The sequence below is a fragment of the Microtus pennsylvanicus genome, chromosome 8 (genome assembly GCF_037038515.1).
Source record: "Microtus pennsylvanicus isolate mMicPen1 chromosome 8, mMicPen1.hap1, whole genome shotgun sequence".
NCBI classification, from domain to species: Eukaryota; Metazoa; Chordata; class Mammalia; order Rodentia; family Cricetidae; genus Microtus; species Microtus pennsylvanicus.
This window is the reverse complement of record NC_134586.1, coordinates 8,842,616-8,862,258: the sequence shown is the minus strand read 5'-3', so window position 1 is coordinate 8,862,258 and position 19,643 is coordinate 8,842,616. Positions and strand designations below refer to the sequence as shown.

The window sequence follows — 19,643 nt, the reverse complement described above, 5'->3', positions numbered from 1 at the left end:
GGGGGAGGAGAGGGAGAGATAGAAAGGGGAAAGCGGGAGGGGGAGAAAAAGGAGGAGGAGAGGGAGAGATAGAGAGGGGAGAGATAGGGTGGAGGAGGGGATAGAGGAAAGAGGAAGGGGAGAGAGAGGTAGAGAGAGAGAAGAAGAGAGAGAGAAGGAGAGAGAGAGAGAGAGAGAGAGAGAGAGAGAGAGAGAGAGAGAGAGAGAGAGAGAGAGAGAGAGAGAGAGAGAGAGAGAGAGAGATTGCTGCGGGGAGAGAAGGGATGACGGGGAAAGGGGAGGTCGGCCGCGATCAGCCCGGGAATGGTCAGAGAATCAGCGGTCCATGAGCAACATTCGTGTTGGGCAAGTGTTAAAATCCCGAAGTAGAAAGAGACCCCATAGGGTATAAACTTGGGCTGAGGGTGGAGCGAAGGATTTCTAAGAGAGAAAGGAAGAGAGAGGGTGGGGGGAGATCCAAGGCTGATCCTGCTAGATGCCAACTTGAAGAAGTCTTCAGCTCGCACTCCTGAGTTCTCTGCAACGCTGAAACTTCGCGGAGATCGGGGAGAAGGCACTCTGAGTGTACGATCTAAAAGGGCGCGGGCGCACGGGTGGGACGCTAGGGGGTTGCCTGCAGAGCTCACAGCATGGCAGTGCCGGGCGAGGCCGCCCAAGACCGGGCCAAGCAGGGCCTCGGAAGGGCGAGTCCTGCCCAGGTGTCCAGCTGGGACCACCACCGTCGGGGTGCGTCCCCTCCATCTCTGTGGAGCTCGGACTGCCGAGGTTGTTGGGGAGTCCAGGCGCTGCAACCACTCCGGCGCTCGCCGCAACTCTCCTCGGCGTTGTGCGCGGGCTCCCTGTCCGTGCTGCTGGCGCTGCTAGTGAGGCTGGTCAGCGGGGAGGTTGGAGGCAAGCTGGAGTCGAGTCAGGAGGCGGCGGCCGAGGAGGAGGAGGAGGAAGGAGCCCGAGGGGGCGTCTTCCCGGGCCCTCGGGGAGGTGCTCCCGGGGGCGGCGCGCAGCTCAGCCCTTGGCTGCAGCCGGCCGCGCTGCTCTTCAGTCTCCTGTGCGCCTTCTTCTGGATGGGCTTGTGCCTGCTGCGCGCCGGGGTGCGCCTGCCTCTGGCCGTCGCGCTGTTGGCCGCCTGCTGTGCCGGGGAAGCGCTGGTGCAGCTCTCTCTGGGCGTGGGGGACGGTCGCCTGCTGTCACTGCCCGCCGCGGGGGTCCTGCTCAGCTGCCTGGGTGGCGCGACATGGCTGGTGCTGAGACTGAGGCTGGGCGTCCTCATGGTCGCCTTGACTAGCGCGCTCCGGACGGTGGCCCTGGTTTCCCTGGAGAGGTTCAAGGTCGCCTGGAGACCTTACCTGGCTTACTTGGCGGCCGTGTTGGGGTTGCTGCTGGCCAGGTACGCCGAGCAGATCCTGCCGCAGTGCTCCGGGCCGGCTCCGCCCAGGGAGCGGTTTAGGTCCCAGCTGAGCGCGAGGACCAAGGAAGAGATTCCGGGGTGGAAGAGGAGGAGGCGGTCCAGCTCCGTGGTGGCCGGCGAGATGTCTGGCTGCAGCGGCAAGTCGCACCGGAGGACCTCCCTGCCCTGCATACCCAGGGAGCAGGTAAGCTGGGGCGCGGCGCCTTTGGGGGTGCTCCGGGAAAACTTGAAACAGTGCTGGGAGTGGAATGCAGGCGATGGGGAAGTCAGCCTGCCAAACAGTACAACTTTACACTTACTAAGAAAGTAGGTTTTTTTTTTCTCTCTCCCTAGTTCTCTATCTAGTGGGGTAGTTTGCAACCAGAGCAACAGAAAACAGTAGAAAGTAACAAAATTAAGTGGCTAAGTGGCGGTGCGCGGGCTTCCGCAGCTGGGGCATGTTTTCAATCTCCTACACCTGGCTTGTGAGTGCCTGCCCTTGGTGAAGCATTTCTACCTTCCCTAAATTTTTGGAATCAGCTCACTTATTTAATTATTTATTAGAAGTAAGTGTCTTTCAACACTGTATTTCCTTTATTTCTGGGTCTTTTGTAAAATAACAAAATTTATTCCTTATCAAGTGCTAGGTAAACATTTATAAAAGTAGGTAGAAGAGTTTCAGTAGCCAGAGAAGGCATCCTTGACAGTGAGGCGCTTCTCTTTTGCAGTGACTTTGGAGAGGCCGCATCTGATGGCCGCCAGCATGGGTCTGTACTGTAGTTGTTAGGCACGAGTGTGTGTTGAACTCTGAACTTAGGCTTAACACCCGAGGGCTGTATGTGAACTTTAGAATGGTGTAGAACTGGCAGCTATGCTTTTATTGTTCACTCAGAAAAGTAACCTTTCTCACGCGCGTTTATCAGCCTAAGTGGATAGAAATTCAAATGACTTCCTCAGGGGTTGCAGGAAACATTAATCCAGACTTTCTAAGATTGCTGTTGATAAGGTATCTTTGAGGAAGGAGGCGATGGGGGAGTTGAATTCGGAGTGAAGTTGTGTGCACCAGTTCTTTGGGGGGAGTGGGCAGGAGGTTGCAAATGTCTTTGGTATCACAGAATAGCAGTCCTGCGCGGTATAGGAGAACCGTTTACAATTTTATTCACAAGTTGTACCTGAGTTTTTTTCTTTCCCCGCCTCAGTTCTCTCCACCAGGTCTGGCACTTGCTGTGGAGGATTGAGAAAGCGGATTCTGCACTCTAAATGGAAATTTACACTTTTCCTATTTAAATTCATGCCTACCCATGATCCTATTAGGGTACTTTCAGGGTGAAAGGCTGTTCCTAGGATAATAGTAAGCCTTTTCTTTTTTGGTTATTCTAGGGATAATTGGTTAGGTGTTCCTTAGAAACATCAGTCACCATATGGTGTGAGTGGCTGGTTTGTTTCTGAAATGGAGTTGATTACCCAGATGGGTGGCTCTTTGACTTTATGTAGCGGACTGGATGACAACATTCCATGCTTGTGCTTGCTTTAAAACAAATGTACTTATTTAACTTTTTGCTTAGCGGAGACAAATATTTCTTGGTTTAAAGAGCAAAGAGAAGAGCATAGGCCACTGGTTGATGCTTAGTTGTGTAGATTTTCGGTGATCATTAGAATAAAGTATAAGTACAGATGGGTTCAGAAGAGAGAATTTTCTGAATGAAAACATGATTATCAAAAAGACATTGACAATACACTTCTCTTGAACTTAAAGGGAAATGTGATGTGATCTTTGCCAACATTGAAGCCTAATTTACAGGAAAAATCTGGATTGAATCAGAAGTTATTTGACTCCATATTAATGCCACTTAGCCCTCAGAATTAAATTTCTGACATTTCCGATTAAGGGAGCTCAGAGTGGATTTGAGATCAGAAGGCCTTCAGGTGAACGGAGCAACTTTGCTGATGAGCATAGATTTGTATGGGTTTTCTCTGCTTCCCATTGGTAAATGAAGGACTGTAATGATCTCGTAAAGGTCTATTGAGCTTGATTTTTCAAAGGTTTTATTGATTAGTTGCTTGCATAGTGTACATGAATCATCTATCCTGATTATTTTCTTTGGCAATTATTTTTGTTGAATGAGTGTTGATGAAGGATGACCTAAAGCAAGAAACTCTCACTTAAGGTGATAGGGAGCTGTGCTTGCATGCAGTGACAACCCGGACCCTTGAGGTTTTAATGAGGGCGTGAGTGAAAGTGTGCTCACTGAAGGCTGGTTTTCATATATGACCCATCAAAGCTGTTGCTGAACATAATTGTAGGGAATGGGTGTGGCTGACATGGGATAGTATCTTATGAGATAGGGTGAGGTGGCAGCTCATACGTTGGTCAAACTCTGTGAAAAGGTTAGGAGCCATACAGTAAATGGCTTATCTTTTTTATCACGAGGAAGCAAACTTCTGATTAAGAGGGCAAAGGGTGTCATGATCATTTGCATACTTGACGAAGTCCAGAGTGAAAATAATTGTAAAACGAACATCTACCACTCCCCGAGTGCTGTCTGGTTAGTTCTTTTCTGAATAAGGCAGATCTTATAGGCAACCAGTAAGTTTCCAATAGTACTGAGAGGCAACACGGACAGAGGCTTCCTAGGTAATGACTTAGCTATTGCTCATTGCGGAGTTTAAACGTGAGACAGTTGGGGCACTTACGTTCTCTGTATGGGTGACAGTCACCACCGCTTGAAAATTCCCTCTTATCAGTGGTTCTCATCTCCTAAAGGGGCACTGAAGAATATATGCTAAAATTCACAGAAAGCAAGCCTGTCTGCCTGCCTGACATCCTTCCTCCCTTCCTCCCTCTCTCCCTCCCTTCTTCCCTCCCATCTTCCCCTGAGTCTAGAGTTATAAAGTCTCTTGTTAAGATAGCCCATATAGAATTGAGTTGTAGCACAGATAATTTGTAGCACAGAAAGAAAAAGCAGGTCTGGTTTTGGTCAGCCAGGGAGGCACCAGGTGTGTCTGAAGGCAACAGAAAGTGTCTTCTGAGAAGGAAGAGCCTGGGCAGCATCTTTCTGGTTGAGTCTTGCCAGCCCTGTATCCTGGAGACTGAGGCTGTGATGTTAGGTCAGTGTCTTTTTAGACTGATAGTCTGGCAGACTGGAGTCAGCTAAGGTGTATGTGTTGTCTGGAAGAGAATTCTCACATCTGACAGCAGTGATAGCCTTGCCACCTTGCTACGACCCCCTGCCAACTTCCAATATGCAGAACACCTAGCATTTGTTGGATGATTTTGATTAATAAGTGCTATGTTCAGCACGAAGTTAGTTCTGCAACTCTCAATATTAGGAAAATACTCGCGGCATGCCTGTTCTCTATATGCATCATAGAACTATTGGACACTCACTTCTGTAATTACCGAAAGCAGCAAACCCATTAATTTCTAATGGATTCCAAACCAAACCTAATTTTATTTTAGTTACCTGTTAAGCATTTAATATTTTAAACTTATGGTTTCATAGGAAAAAAAGATACAAATCATCCAGCTCTCCCCATGAATGTTGTCTTTGAGCCACACTAAAGGCTATTTTTTTTTTTGTGAGAGACACAAAGGCAAACAGAAATGTAGACAAATACGTCTACATACAAATATGTGCTTTGTCTTACTAACGTAAAAGTTACACTCTCCTGTGGCTGTTTCTCTAAGCACTCAGTTGAGAATTGTTAGCCTATGTGAATGTCTTTGCAGTGGAATTTAAGTTTGGTAGTAGACAAGGGCCAAGTTGTTAATCACTGGGATGAGAAAGACATTTTAAAGCCCCCCCCCCTCCCAGCAAACAATAAAAAAAGGAAGATAAGATAATGGTTTCTGTTTGTGGTCACTGGACGGTGGGCATGGGGTGGGCTTTCTTATGCCATTGCTTAAAATCAAATAAAACATGATAGTCTTATCAGTACAGATGAAAATGCACATAATTATTTCTTCTCAAATAATTTTGGAGACAGTTTTTTTTTAATTATATGTGTGTGTGTGTGTGTGTGTGAGAGAGAGAGAGAGAGAGAGAGAGAGAGAGAGAGAGAGAGAAAGAGAGCGAGAGAGCGAGAGAGCATTCACACACTATAACGTGTTTACAGGGTCAGAGGATGACTTGCAGAACTTAGCCCTCCTTTCCACCATGTGGGTTCTTGAAATCTTTCTCTGGTCCTTAGGCTTGGTGGCAAGTGCCTTTTCCCACTGAGCCATAATGCTGGTCCTCTTAGTAGAACTTTAGCATTTAAAATAGCCAGGACCTCATGTGTGTCAGGCAAGTGTTCTATCACAGAGCCATTCTCTATTTTTCTGAACATACAGAATGCCGTGTACATTTCTAAATGTATTTTGCTATGTTTCTTATATTGGATACGTTTAAGAAACATGGGATTTTAAATTGAGGCTTCTATCATATTTCAGTATTATTCCTCAGCTTATAATGATATAAACGGAAATATTGATTATGTCTTGGTGACAGAATTAAACTTAATATCAACCTCTGAAAAGGCAAACAAGGGTTTCTGAGCCTCCTGGGAAAGGTGGGAAAATAATGTTTTGTTTTCCTCTGATTTTTTTTTTACTTTGTGAATACAGATATTTAAAACATACCAAAGGACCATTTTTACTAACAGAAAGAGTCAGAAAATCTATATAAATTTCCAGAGGTTGGGAGGAGTGAAAACACTCACTTTACTCTTTCTGTCTTGAGTCTAAAGTGTAAAAAGTTTAACTGTAGAGCTGAAAGAAACAGTGTGTGCCGGGCTGTCATGTTAATTAAATAAACAGCCAGAACAGTGACTCTGTGTATGAAATACATCTGGAAAAGTCTGGGGAGGGGGAGGGGGTACAGGCGGGCTGGATGAGCGACACGGGCATGAGAAACATGCATTTTATCTGTTGTGACGCGTGTGTGGATCTGTTGTAACTCTGCGGAGAGTTAGCTCTGGGACTTATGTCTGCAGGAACCCGGATCTCTGAAGCTCTGGGCACACTGACCTTTCTATGTTGAAATCCTTCTTATAGGTTCTATTGAGGTGGGGAGTTTATCAAGCCAATAAGCCTCCTATTTTAAAATTCCTTCAATTAATATGGTTCGTGCTGGCCACAGCTTGCTAGAGTTTATGTTCACTTCATTGAAAACTCTTATTTGATTGCTTTAAGGGAGTGAGTTTGTTGGGGATTAGGGTGGAAGTTGCTTTTTTTCAGAGAGCCTGGTTGTGAGCATATGGGATCAATGCTACTATTGTATCGCATAGTGTCTGGAGAGACATTGACAAGCTGAAACATTTGCAATGTTTCTTTAGCATTGTGGGCAGATGCCTACCCATACTCCACGGGATACATTGCTTCTTATTTCCTATGGATCTCTTCAGCCATGGAGTCTTCCTCTTTTCTCTTTTCTGTGTGATATTTAATAATCATATTTTCTAAAAGCTCTGCCTGCAGATTGAAACCACAACTTGTGCCTGCACTCCACATCCTCACACTTCTGTCTGACGAAGTCCTCGTACATAATTCTAAAGAACCCCAGAGTCACCAAAACTCTGTTCTTACATTTTAGATTTTGCATTCTTGCATTTGCATGTTAAGGTTGTTGATTATTAATGGTCCAATACCTCTTTATTCCTTTCTATAGATAAGAAACAATTGCCTTTATGGACTTTTATTGTTGAAAATATTTTTACTGGCAGTATTTTTTTTGATAGAAAAGATTTTTTTTGTCTTTTTTTTTGGGGGGAGTGTAAATCTACCATTGAGAATTATTTTAACTTTGGGCTGAGCATGTATGTTTGCGCTGTTTGCAACATAAAAATAGATTTGATCACCATGGGTAAAAGACTAAAAGATAAGTTGATGTGGGTTATTCACAGGTGGATGATTGTTGAAAACGTGGATTGGTCAATACTATTTGTCCTGTATATAATACTATTTTAAAAGGAAATAGTTCTCTCAGTTCCATCAAATGTCACATTAACACATTTGTACACGGGACCTTGTACACTTGGGACCAAACTGCGCACACACTGAGAAGAAGCTGCCTCTGGCCCTCGGGGGCTTAGAACAACACCGGGGAGATGAGGTCCCTGCAGAAGAGAAAATCACAGGGGATGTGGAGTAGCCATTTAGAGGATACTTGGAGTCACATACCTGTCATCCCAGCGCTGGGAGGTGGCAGCAGGAATTTCCACTGCCTACAAGGTTAAAGATATCCTGAGTTATGTGAGACCCTCTCTCTAAAAGCAAAAAGGAAAGAAATGGGTTAAGGAATATAGATAGTATCAGGTTTTAAACTTGGATGTAGGGCCCATTCATCTGTTTCCTGAAATTCTATGCAAAATTGCTTTTAGGTAAAAAATGCCCATAATGTTAGATAAATGGAAAATCTTTAGTGCTCAAATGTTAAATATCCATGTTTTAAATTTGAAGCAGTTTTACCTTTGAAAGTGTAGAGCCTATCTTTAGGAATGGAAGCTAGTGGGTGTTGGCAGTAGGGTTTGAAATAAAGATAAAATGCTACGGAACATAGGACATGCAGTGTATTCAAGAGAACACACTGGCTATGCGTGACTATTTAGACACAGGACATGCTGTGTGTTCAAGAGAGCACATCGGCTATGCTGTACTATTTAGATTGTTCATGGAGCTCATAATTATTTCCAATGATGTAGAATAATGCTCCATCTGAGGCTGGGCTGTAGTTACCAGACCGAGCTAGTTCGATTTCAGAGGGAGGGACAAAGAAGAAGGGTCAAGGAAATATATTTTGGTAGCCCAACTGAAAAAGACGTAGTGCTGTGACAGTAGATGGCTCCCTGGGAAACATTCAGGAAGGGACGGTGGTGGACAGTGCCAAACCCAGACATCATCTGTGGTCTTATCTAAGGAACCAAGTCTGGATCGCCAATCCAATTTAGGCGACTGTATGTCAGAGGTAAAACTAGCATGAAAGTTCTTATATTATTGCAATGAAATGACAAGATCGGGCAGCTCCGGACGGAGAGCATGCTGTTGTCAGCTTGTCCCACCCACAGGTGTTTATGGCTTTGAAAAGCCTATCTGTGGAATCTTCATCTCCCCGCCCGAAGTCTCCAGTGGCAGCTTACAGCTATTTGTTTTCCCATTTTTTTAAAAAAAAATTGATTGAAAGATGTTTGGAATTTTAAACACAAACCAAGAAAAACTGATCTTAGAAGCTGTAAAACCCTCTTCATTAGCGAAAACAGCTGCATGTGTCCCCGAAATTAGTTTGCCCAGTCTCCTCCAAGAGTCGTAAAAATGAAAGTACTTGTGATCCTAGAGGAGCACGTGAGGGACATTGTGATTTAAAGGACAGAGGCCTTTCGGGAAAGCCGCAAACTAAAGTCCTTCTGCATGGCTGCGTGGATGATTTCGTCCCAGCTGCCTTTTTTACCCTTCGAATTGTCAAGGCTGTGAGTTCCGAACAGTGGTGAAAGTCCAAAGCTCCCAAGTCTTTCACCCCGAGACGATGGGTGCTTTTAAAGAGATACACTTGGTTGGGTGACAGGCTTGTGTGTATTTACATATGTAGGCCTGGGCATACTTGCGTGTGCATGTATGACCTGTACACATCCTGTACATGTGTCATTTTCCCCTGCCAGGAAATTGCCATGGTTGTGTGAATTTTGTGGAGAACAGTGTCACCCAGTGGCTCTGATGAAAATAGTCCTGCCAGTATCCTAGGTGAGTGCCTTAAATATTTAGTAGAAATACAACACCTATTTAGCCTTGCATTTTCTAGTATTTACATAAAAAAGACTAAAAGGAGAGATAAAATATATAATAATGCTACGTTTGACCCAGCATGTAGTCAAGATGAAAACGGCAAAACATTACATTCTATTTTGCTTGTACTGAGCCAAATATCCCAACATGTGTTTTATGCTAAAGGCATTCTCAGTTTGCCCTAGCAGTGTTAGCTATATATTTTCAGCCAGATGACGTGTATGCATTTTGATGTTGTACCTTCACATATAATGAAAATTTACATAGATCCAATGGCAGCATTTAAAAACCATGCTTCTGACTCTGGCATAATTCTGATTGCACCTTTCATCCCGTTCTAGCAGTTGGCAACCATTTCATGTTTTTGTCAGTATTTGAAAATGCAAGTTATTCGAGTTTGGGGGAGACTTTGCAGTCTTTAGGGAAGAGTCTGTGTACTTGATTCAGGACAGTGTCCCAGTTCACTGTGGGCCTGTCTTTCCTGATTTTCTGTGTGCCAGGGATTGCATCTGCCTCTGTATCACATGTCTAGGTTGATCAGCGTGCACTCTTTGGTAACAAAAGTGCTGATTTAGAGTGGGACACTGTCTTTCTAACAGAAGCAGCTAAAGTGGCAGATCTTTTAGTGGTATCTGTGAAGATTGCCTTGCTTGTGGAGATATTAGTCCTGGGAGTGGAAGGAGAACAGGGGCTCCGTTATGTGTATAAGGAAGCCTAGAGAGTTGCATGGTGCAGAATGTGGCCTCTAGAAACGCAGATTAGATCTTTAAACCCCTTTCTAAATTCAAGAAGCAGGCTGGGATTACAGACTGATTTCTTCCTTTTTTGTAACTCTATCTACAGATATAGATATATACAAGTAAAGTAATGCACATATTCTGTGTATGATGTTTTTATCTGAATATGGTACAGATAGCCATGTAAGTCAAGGCATATTATTTTACCTTTACAATGCAGATTAAAAGCTGGGTGGTGGTGGTAACATGCTTTTAGTCCCACCACTTGGGAGGCAGAGGAAGGCAGATCTCTGTGCGTCCAAAGCCATTCTGGTCCTACCAAGCAAGTGCCAGGACAGCCAGAGCTGTTACACAGAGAAACCCTGTCTCGAGAAACCACAAAATAAGTAAATAAATAAACAAAAATAGATACTAGATGTCTCACATAACACCCAGGAAATAATTAATAAAACCCCCAAAACAACATAATCGTATCATACAGGTAAGAAAATTTGGATGTGAAGGAGTAATGTGGATGAGGTTCACTTCAGTTACGCTGACTTTAGACTTGACAGAAGTGCCCCCAAAATATGCACTGTAATAGACATTCACTATTTGAGTTTACTGTTAAAGGTAACTGGCTATTTTTCCACTTTCCCTAGTTAATTCTATTTATTGGTGTTTTAGAATTTTCCCTAGTCATTTTCTCTGTCTGTCTGTCTGTCTGTCTGTCTGTCTGTCTCTCTCTCTCTCTCTCCTTCATCTTCTCCCGGCTCCTCTCTCTCCATTTTATTTCATGTTCTTTTTACTTAATAGATTCTTTTCTCTCAAGGGCATCTAAAAATGTAAAGAATGCCTTTCTGTCCTCCACAGGTAACTTCGAGAACACGGGAATGACTTTAGACAAGAAGCTTGTGGTTTGGAGTTAATAGGGTTTTAATAAAACTTTTCCCTCCTCTGACGTCATTGCGAAGCACCGAGTATTTACGCTGAGGCTGTCCAGGCATACACAATTCACGTTGATAAACCCAGTGGGAGTTCTGGCTTCACAGAGAGGTTGTGGGGGGACACTTTGCCTGCTCGCAGATTTGTGTACTTCTATGTGCAGCCAATGGCGTCCTTATTGCTTTTGCAGGTGGTATGAATACAGATAGAGAAACTAGCATTTTTGTTTGTTTTGATCCAAAGTATTTCATGGGATCAAAATAGCAGGTTCATGTGAGAAACACTACACTTCCCCAGCTCCATTGGGGGGTTAGTGTTTTGGGGTCTAGTCACTGTAGTAGTGCCCCTAAGCTTTGGAAGGAGACAGAGCGTAGGTACTGGTGTATGTTTCATAGGGGATTTCTTTGTAAGCCGTGGAATGAAAGAAGTTACATTCAGACCATGACAGTTTTCATTAGAAAAGAAATCAATTTTGCAGCCTCCCCATTTTACTCATAAACATTTCCCTCAGAAGATTTTGGCTGAGCGCCTTGTTTTTTGTAGGTGCTAGCTGGCAGGATGTGTGGACGGAAAAGAAATGTCTGTTAAATAAAATATTTATCCCCTCTTGGGTAGAGACTAAAATGTTTAAAGCAAAGAAAAGCGACCATGGACACGCCTGGGAATTTACAGAGTTGATGTGATGTTGGCATTTCTTTTTCTTGCTGCTTAAAATGTCTTCTGAGGACCTGGAAAGATGGCTCAGTGGTTAAGAACTCTGACTCCCCTTGCTGGGGACCTGGATTCAGTTCCCAATCTTCGGGCTGTTCTCACACAGCTGTAACTGCAGTTTCAGGGGTTCCATCGCCCCCTTCTGGCCTTCACGGGCACTGCACTCACATGCTACACTTTCATACATTCAGGCTAACACTCACACACATAAAGTAAAACTAAAACGGTTTTAAAAAGTCTTCTATGATGTGTCACATGTAGGGCTGAATTCTCCTGCACCCTTACTCGTGGGAAATCCCATGTTCAACATGTGTCTTGTTTCTTTATTTCTAGATCATTGACAACTGAAAAATCACCAAATCTACATTCAAGATCACTGTTGTATAAATGTTTGTTTTTGAGTAGTATGTGTATATATGTGCAGATGAGTGTCGGTGCCCTGGGAAGCCAGAAGACTGCACTGGATACCCTGGAGCTGCAGTTACAAGCAGTGACCAGCCTCCTGACATGAGGGCTGGGAACCGAACTCAGTGCTCAGCAAGAGCAGTGTGAATTCTTAACTACTGATCTGTCACTCCAGCTCCAACAGCTAACATCATTTTATGGAAAGGAAAGGAAACATTTATAGCCAGGCATGGAGGTGCAGACCTGCGAAACTAGCCGTTGTGGGGCTGGAGTAGGAGAATCATGAGATCGGAACCAGCCTGAACTATAAAAAGTGACAGGCAGACAGGCAGGCAGGCAGGCAGGCAGGCAGGCAGGCAGGCAGGCAGGCAGGAAGGAAGGAAGGAAGGAAGGAAGGAAGGAAGGAAGAAAGGAAGGAAGGAAGGAACAAAGAAACACAGAAACACAAAGTTTACCCAGGAATCATACCTTTGCCACCCTGGTGTTTAGTAGAGTATAACTTGCTAAATTAGAAAAATTTCAGTAAATAAAGATCATCTTCCTGGTTCAGTTTTAATACTCAGTAGAAATCTTGTCTTTTCATTGAATAGGACGTTTGTTTCAAGTATGTTATTTAGACTGTCATGACCCTCAGAGAAACTTAATAGACTATTTAGGAAAAAGTTCTGACCATTCAGTGGCGAATGATTTCTCTTTCTGTAGCTGTCGGTTCTCTCGGTAGATTTGATTTCTCTTCAGGACAACTTTTAATGTTGGGGTCCTTTGAATACATTTTACAAAATCTAAATATGACTTCCATTGGAAAATTAGAAGTTAGTTCCACACTGAAATTTTTTACAACCTCAAATTATAATCAAGTCAACTGTGAATTTGTTAAATATTTTAATGAATATTTAGAATGAGCTGTGTGTGTCTTATCTCAAATAGTGCCTGTCTTACTCTTAGAGTTTTGTTATTTCCTGTAACTGGAATTATTTTTCTAGACAGCCAGGACACACCTCCCAATAAATTTATTCAGTGGCAGCTCATTGTGACAGTCTCCTCATTCCTTTTTATTTGAATCATAGTTGGGTTGCATCTTCTAAACCCCTCCGGAGAACTATTGTTAGATTTTCTAAGTGTGAGCAGCAAAACTTCTTCCAGCTATTAGCTGGGCCGAGTTTGAAGCGTGAGAATTAGGTTGGGAATGTTGGAGAAAGATATGAGTGAACACTGATAAGTGAGTTATCGCAAACATAAAGTGTCAGTCAGAAATGCAAGCCCATAAAAATGAGCGCACACAACTCATGCTAAAGTTTGCTTGGGCAGAAAGAAAACAAGCAAAATTAAGTGGTTAACTCTTTAAACATGCTTCTTGTGCTGCCTTGTGGGTCAGATTTCGTGACGTGAACTTTCCCAGATAAGGATTCTTATTCTTTATAGTTCTTCAGCTTGTTTGGCACATTGGCTTGTAAATGAACCTGCTGGCAATTTCATATGAACTTAAACTTCTCATGTGACTAGAATGGGTTAAAAATGTCAGCAAGCTCACGTACCTCCCCCTGTATTCAGAATTGGACAAGGCAATCCAGCACAAGGACTAGGTTCCCAAGAGCCAGCCAAAACACCAGGGACAGCCCATGCTCCCATTCCATGAGTCCCAGAAATAGACCAAGCTACACAACTGTCTCATAAATGCAGAGGGCCTAGGTTGGTCCCATGCAGCTTGCTTCTTGTTGCTTCAAACTCTGCGAGTTCATGTGAGCCAGCTTAGCTGTTTCTGTGGGTTTTCCTTCAATGTCCCTGACACCCTCTCCACCCCCCCCCCCCGCCAGTTCCTACAGTCCTCCTTCTCCTCAGCAGGACTCCCAGAGCTCTTCAATGTTTGGCCATTGTCTCTGAATAAAAAATGTCAACAATTATCTATAACTTATTCTACCTCTGACTCTGCTTGACAGTGTTTGCTGCCTTCTGAGTGCATCAGTATGTTGGCATTCTTTTCTCCTCCTTGATGCTTCTCTTGCTGTGGTTTATTCTCATAGAACTATCATGCCAAGGGAAGCAAAGGGTGGTTTATGATTTATAATGGTGAACACTTAGGATTCACAGATGTGTATAGGTAATGTCAAAATCCGTGAGAAGATCGTCTGGCTTCCTTTACGCAGTTCCTCACCATGTTGTGCTTTTTAAGTTGATGTATTTGCCATGATTCACAGAATCTAGTGTGAATGAATAATCACTGGAAAATCCATTAAAGTGCATATATCTGGATCTTCCCATCAAGTAGTCTGGGTCTTCTGGTGGGTTCTGGAGCACTGAAGAGTTTTAAGGAGCAATCCAGATGCCTTGGATGAGGGATATAAAAAGATGTGAGCTTACGTCGACTTGCACTATATGGCAAGTCTGATTTGAGTAGATCTGGACTTTGGTAGAATGTTTTTATTATGGAAAAACACATTTACATATCCATGTGCAAACAAATGTGTGCATATGTGTGGGCACATAGGGTACTTTGTGACAACTAGATATGGTGCCAAACTCCTGTAGTTCCAGTACTTGGGAGGCCCAAGAAGAAGTATCAGGAGTTCAGTGCCAGCCTAAGAAACACAGTGCATTTTGGACTAGCCTTGGATACAGGAGACCTGGTCTTTAAAAACAAAACCCACAAAACAAAGTGAAAAGCAGTTTGTGAATCCAAACACTAACAAATTTTTGCGTTATTTCCCTTTTGGGATTAGCTCATAAGTTATTTCTTGACTACTCTGTCTATTAATTTTTCTCAACTGTAAACCTAGTTCATAAAGCTGTTACAGAGGCTAGCTGACAAGTTATTATACTAATGTTGGATAGAAATGCTAGACTGTGGTAGATGAAAGCCCTAAAATGTGTGTGCTTGCACACTTATTGAAAGTAACTGATTCTGTCTGTTTCATAAGAATCATAGAGCCTAGTGTAGGATTTGAAGGTTGTGTGAGTGGGAAGAAAAGGAAGGAGCTTCCATCAGATGTCCTGGGGGGATGAGGACAGTCTCTATAGCCTTTAGCTGAGACATGGAAGGCTGTAAGCTAAATACGAGAAGAGCTAAGTTAAACAAGGATGGTGGTTTTTCATGTAGTTACACAAACCTTTTCTCAGATCTTAGAAAACACGCGGTTCCATATAGGTTGATTGCGCTGCTGTTGCAGTACGGATAAGATGTAGTTGAAGTCACTAACGGGCAGTCAGATAAGAGTGGAAAGAGAGGGACGTGCTAGAGCTGGCCCAGGTGCTTCAGAGGAGACAGATGACATTTGAAAAGAGACAAAATTTATTGAGCTCTTGAGCTTATTTACCAAATGGATGATGATGCCACTGTGAGCCAATTGTGTCGTGTAATCCCCACCTGAGTTTCGCTTCTGATTGATTTCAGGCTAGCTGATATTATAAGGCATATTTTATTTTGAAAGATAAATTTATTTTCACAGTTGTTAGCTTCATGGGCTCCTTTAAAAAAATCCCCTGATTCTAGTTAGTGCTGTGTCTGTGTGTGAATGATTGTATCCCCATCTCTTGGAACATGGCCCCTCGTAGAAGATGCATCGCAGAAAAGAACATACTATCCCCAACTAGCCGTCAGTTTTCAATGGGTAATCAGATAGAAGTGAGACTTCATGAATTCCTTTCCAATCCAAACTGGGATTTTGGCTGGTTTGATTGTGTGTAGTTCTTGAGCATGCAGTTGTAGCTGCTGTGAGATCATGTGAGATCATATGGTGTTGTCATGTCTGGTACACACTGTTTTGCACAGGTATCCACTACCTCAGGCCCTTAAAACCTTCTGCCTCCTTTCATGTTGTAAGTACGTGTGGGATATAGATGTCTCATTCAGGCCTGGGTACTCTACAGTCTCTTATTTTCTGCCTGTTGACCAGTTGTCAATCTTTGTGTTTGTTAACCACAATCTACTTCAAAAAGAATCTTTATGATGAGGGTTGAGAGATGTGCTTATCTATGGGGAAAAAAGATAGGAACCTATGGGGGTATTTATTACCATGTCCATTTAGGAGCATAATAGTGTGAGCTTCTTCCCAGGGCTCTATGACAAAGACAGTCAAAAGTTTTTGGCCTAGATAACATTATCAGGCATGTGTTCTAGGCTCTTGTGGAGCCTACTTTAAGTCCAGTCTGAAAGTGGTTGGTTACTCCCATATTTGGGCCATTGTTGCATGGGCAGACAAATCTCATGAGGTCAGTTGTTACTATAGTTCACAGGTTCACAGATGGGAAGGCCTGCTGATTACTTTCCTCCCCTAATGTTGTGTATAGAACCTTCCAGGTCAGTACCAACTTTCTTTCTTCATGTCCTATGACTCAAGTATGTCGTGTCTTCAGCACTAGGGTCTTACCATCAAGTTTTATAGGTCAACTAAAAACAATGGCAATAGCCAGTAATATAATCCTCAAATTAAAAGTTAATTCAGTTCTAACACCAAAGGCTCAATATAGAAGTAACATTTCAAAAATGGTTTTTACAAATATTGAAACCAACAGGTACTGAATTGCTTGTGTCTTATCATTAACTATATTGCATTTGTATTGTTATTAACATAGCCCTAAAGAACATAGTATTATCTTAGTTTGTAATAGCCAAATATACTATGAGTATAATATGAACTAAATCATACAGCTTCATAGGAAAAAAATCAGGAAACTTTTCTTTTTCTCATTATTTACCCTAAGTACCATTGTTTCCTAACACATAGCATCTGTTAAGCCTAATCATTGTACTTTTGATTTGCTTAGAGCCGTCAGGGCAAGGCAGTAATCATTTCTCCATACACTGGGCATGTGAGCAGTCTTTGTAAATTAATCTTTACAAGATTGTCTCCCCAGGCTACGTTTCTTCCAGACTTTCCCACTTATTGAGTGACTGGTCATTCTTTTCAGTTGGCCTTGGCAGTGGTTAGTGTCTGTTGTGGTCTGCATCCCTTTTCCCGCTCGTTGGAAATCCTCTGGTTCCCATTACTTCCCTGGTGGAGGAGATAGCAGAAGGTGAAGTGAGGGAGGAAGCCTTCCATGCATCGTGCAGATCACAAGAGGGTGGAGTTGTCACTGGAACACTTTCTCCAAAGGGGTTTGACAGCACAGAAGTTGTAGGGACAAAGGGACATTTCCCATCATGGAGAAAGTCCTGCTGGTGTGAACCTGCAGTAGATAGATTGACGGCTACAGGACATAAGGAATCACTGTGTGCTCATGGGGAAGTCACAGAGTGCATTCACCTAGCTTCCTGATGTTGAGAAACCCACACCCTTCAAGGAGGAAATGTGCATAATTTCCAGCCATAGAAAATGAGCGTTAGGGGAAATGGATGGGCTCAGGGAGTAAAACTTCACTGATAATTTTCTTTGAGTGTGAGTCCAATAGAGAGGCATTATCTTCCGTAACAAGAGTCTATCCAAGTATGTGGTCACACTACCCAGGCTTTCGTACTATGACTGATAGGGAGGTTTCAGAGAGAAAGAAAAAGCTAATTCGTGGGTTAAAACCTCAGGGAAAATAAGGCAACATCAGAGTTCTTCCGTGCACCTGCAGGAGGCCGTGAGCACCAGGGGATAGATGTGTACAGGAAGAAGCTGGGGACGACATTAGGAGAGTAGGAGAAAGGTCAGAGACACCTTGATTCTGAAAGCATTTCCCTGGCTCCTTGTGGTCCAGCATCTTATCTCCAAGTATTCCTTCCACTGAGCCCCAACTAAAGGTTTCCAGCTGAGGCTGGTGATGGCTGGCCAGTCTTTGAGTTTAGAGAGAGCTACTTTTATGATTTCTTTTGTTTAGGGATCTCTATTAAGAGTGTCCACTGTAGATGTGGAAACAGCCCCCGTGGATGTGCTTTTGAGTGGCCATATGGCATTCAATAAGGAACAAAAAGCGTTTGAAAAAAAATTCTGTCTCTTGGCCCAGAAGGTAGGAGAGGACAAATGCTTCTTATAAAATTGGACACTCCAGCATGAACCTCCAGAAAGAGGTTCCTGAAGCAGTGGAGTGAATCTTTGTGTCTGTATTTGAGGTGTGGCGTTATGAAGTAATATAGACAGATATGTGTTGAAACACACACACATGCTGCGATGTGTCTCAGGGCTTATAAAAATATTTTGGGCTATTTTTGTTGCTGTCACAACTGTGGTTTACCGAGTGTATGAAAAGAGAGACTGTTCTAAGTAGAGCATATTCTTCATGATCTCTGTGAGGAGAGCATGGGGTGTGCTAACCTAGTTACTGGGCCTGTGGAAACACAAGCCAGCTTCATGATAAGTGTTCGAAGGAATGAATGAACATGAGCTTTCAGAGCTGTCTTTCATCAAAAGAACTCTGTATCAGAGTCCTTATTTCATTCATAGTGTGTTTCTTCTAATACTTTTAATAGAATCTATAAATATGCATTTTAACCTTTTGGTTTTCATCTATAAGTCATATTCAGGCATTAGGAGTTCCTATATTTTGCTTTCTTCCTGTCATGACCATACCGAATGCACATGGATGGGTTTCAGTTTTACTGGTGAGAATTCTGTTGCCAGTTCCCTGCATTTCTGCACGAAGACCAAGGGACTTTCTCCGTTTCCATTCTCTATTTCTGTTTTTAAACAGTGAGTAGGGAAGTAAAACCATGCACATATGATATTTTAATGATGCTCTCCATAGCCACAATTATCCCACATGCCTTTTTACTTGGAGAGTCGTTCATTTCTCCATCAATACATTGGAGTGCATTAAACCTCCTCAGACAGACAGAACCTCAGCAATAGTCCTTAAAATGCCATCAGAAGTATATGCAGGAGAACAAGAGGTGGGAAACGGAAACCAAAGAAACAAAATCACCCCAAAGTCATACCTAAAAATTTCAAACTCATTCAAGTATTTTATATACATTTTCCATTTTTTGTTTTTTATTTTTGTTTGTTTGCTTTTTGAATTTATTGTATTTTAAAGATGTATTTTTATTCATATTTACACAAATCCTTTTTGGTATTAAATTATAATAACACTCTTTCTTGCTTCCCTTTCATCCACCAAACCGCCCCGTAGACTCCTCCTCACACTCCTAAAATCATGGCCTCCTTCCACATTTATGATTGTTTTATGTGTTTATGTATATGCATATATATGACTAATGCAACCTTCTCAGTCTGAGCACTGCTTTTAGATGTTTTCTGGGTTGATTTGGTACTGGATATCCAGTTGTTGTGTTCTTCTTATGTGCATGTGTGTGGTATGTGCACAGGGATGCGTATCTCCCCCGGATGCTAGATTCGAAGGCATTTGCGACACATGTAGCTTTGTTGCTGGGAGCTGAACTGGGTTCCTCAGAGTAAGCGCTCTTAACCACTGAACAGTCTCTCAGCTTACTCCTTTGGACAGTTAGTGGGCGCTGATTATGAAGGTAGCAGGGACTTGCAGTCATTTCCTCTCTGAGTGAACACTGTGGGGTGAGGGTTGGCATGGTGCTATCATTGGCTGCAATTCAGATCTCAGTCTCGCAGGTCAGAGAAGCAATTTTTCCATAAAACAGAGCTTATCCCTTGCCAAGGCACACTAATCATAAAACTATAACTCATCAATCTGAATGTCAAGTTATTAATTTACACTGGGGAATTTAACTGTGAGGAAGACCAGAGTGGCAGGGCTCACTAATAAATTCTTCTTGTTTCTAGTGGGAAAGTCATCTTTAGCATGGTTGGCTCTGATGTGGCAACTGGGAATCTCTGGC

General features: G+C 42.9%; 1 protein-coding gene across 1 annotated transcript in view; it reads left to right on the top strand.

The window, feature by feature from the left end:
- The first annotated feature begins 256 nt into the window (after window positions 1-256).
- Window positions 257-19,643, top strand: part of Pde3a (phosphodiesterase 3A) — a 278,475-nt gene continuing 259,088 nt past the window's right edge. The window contains exon 1 of the mRNA XM_075982396.1: window positions 257-1,589. Coding sequence (XP_075838511.1) covers window positions 630-1,589 — 960 coding nt within the window. The 5' untranslated portion in view covers window positions 257-629. The remainder of the gene's footprint in view (window positions 1,590-19,643) is intronic.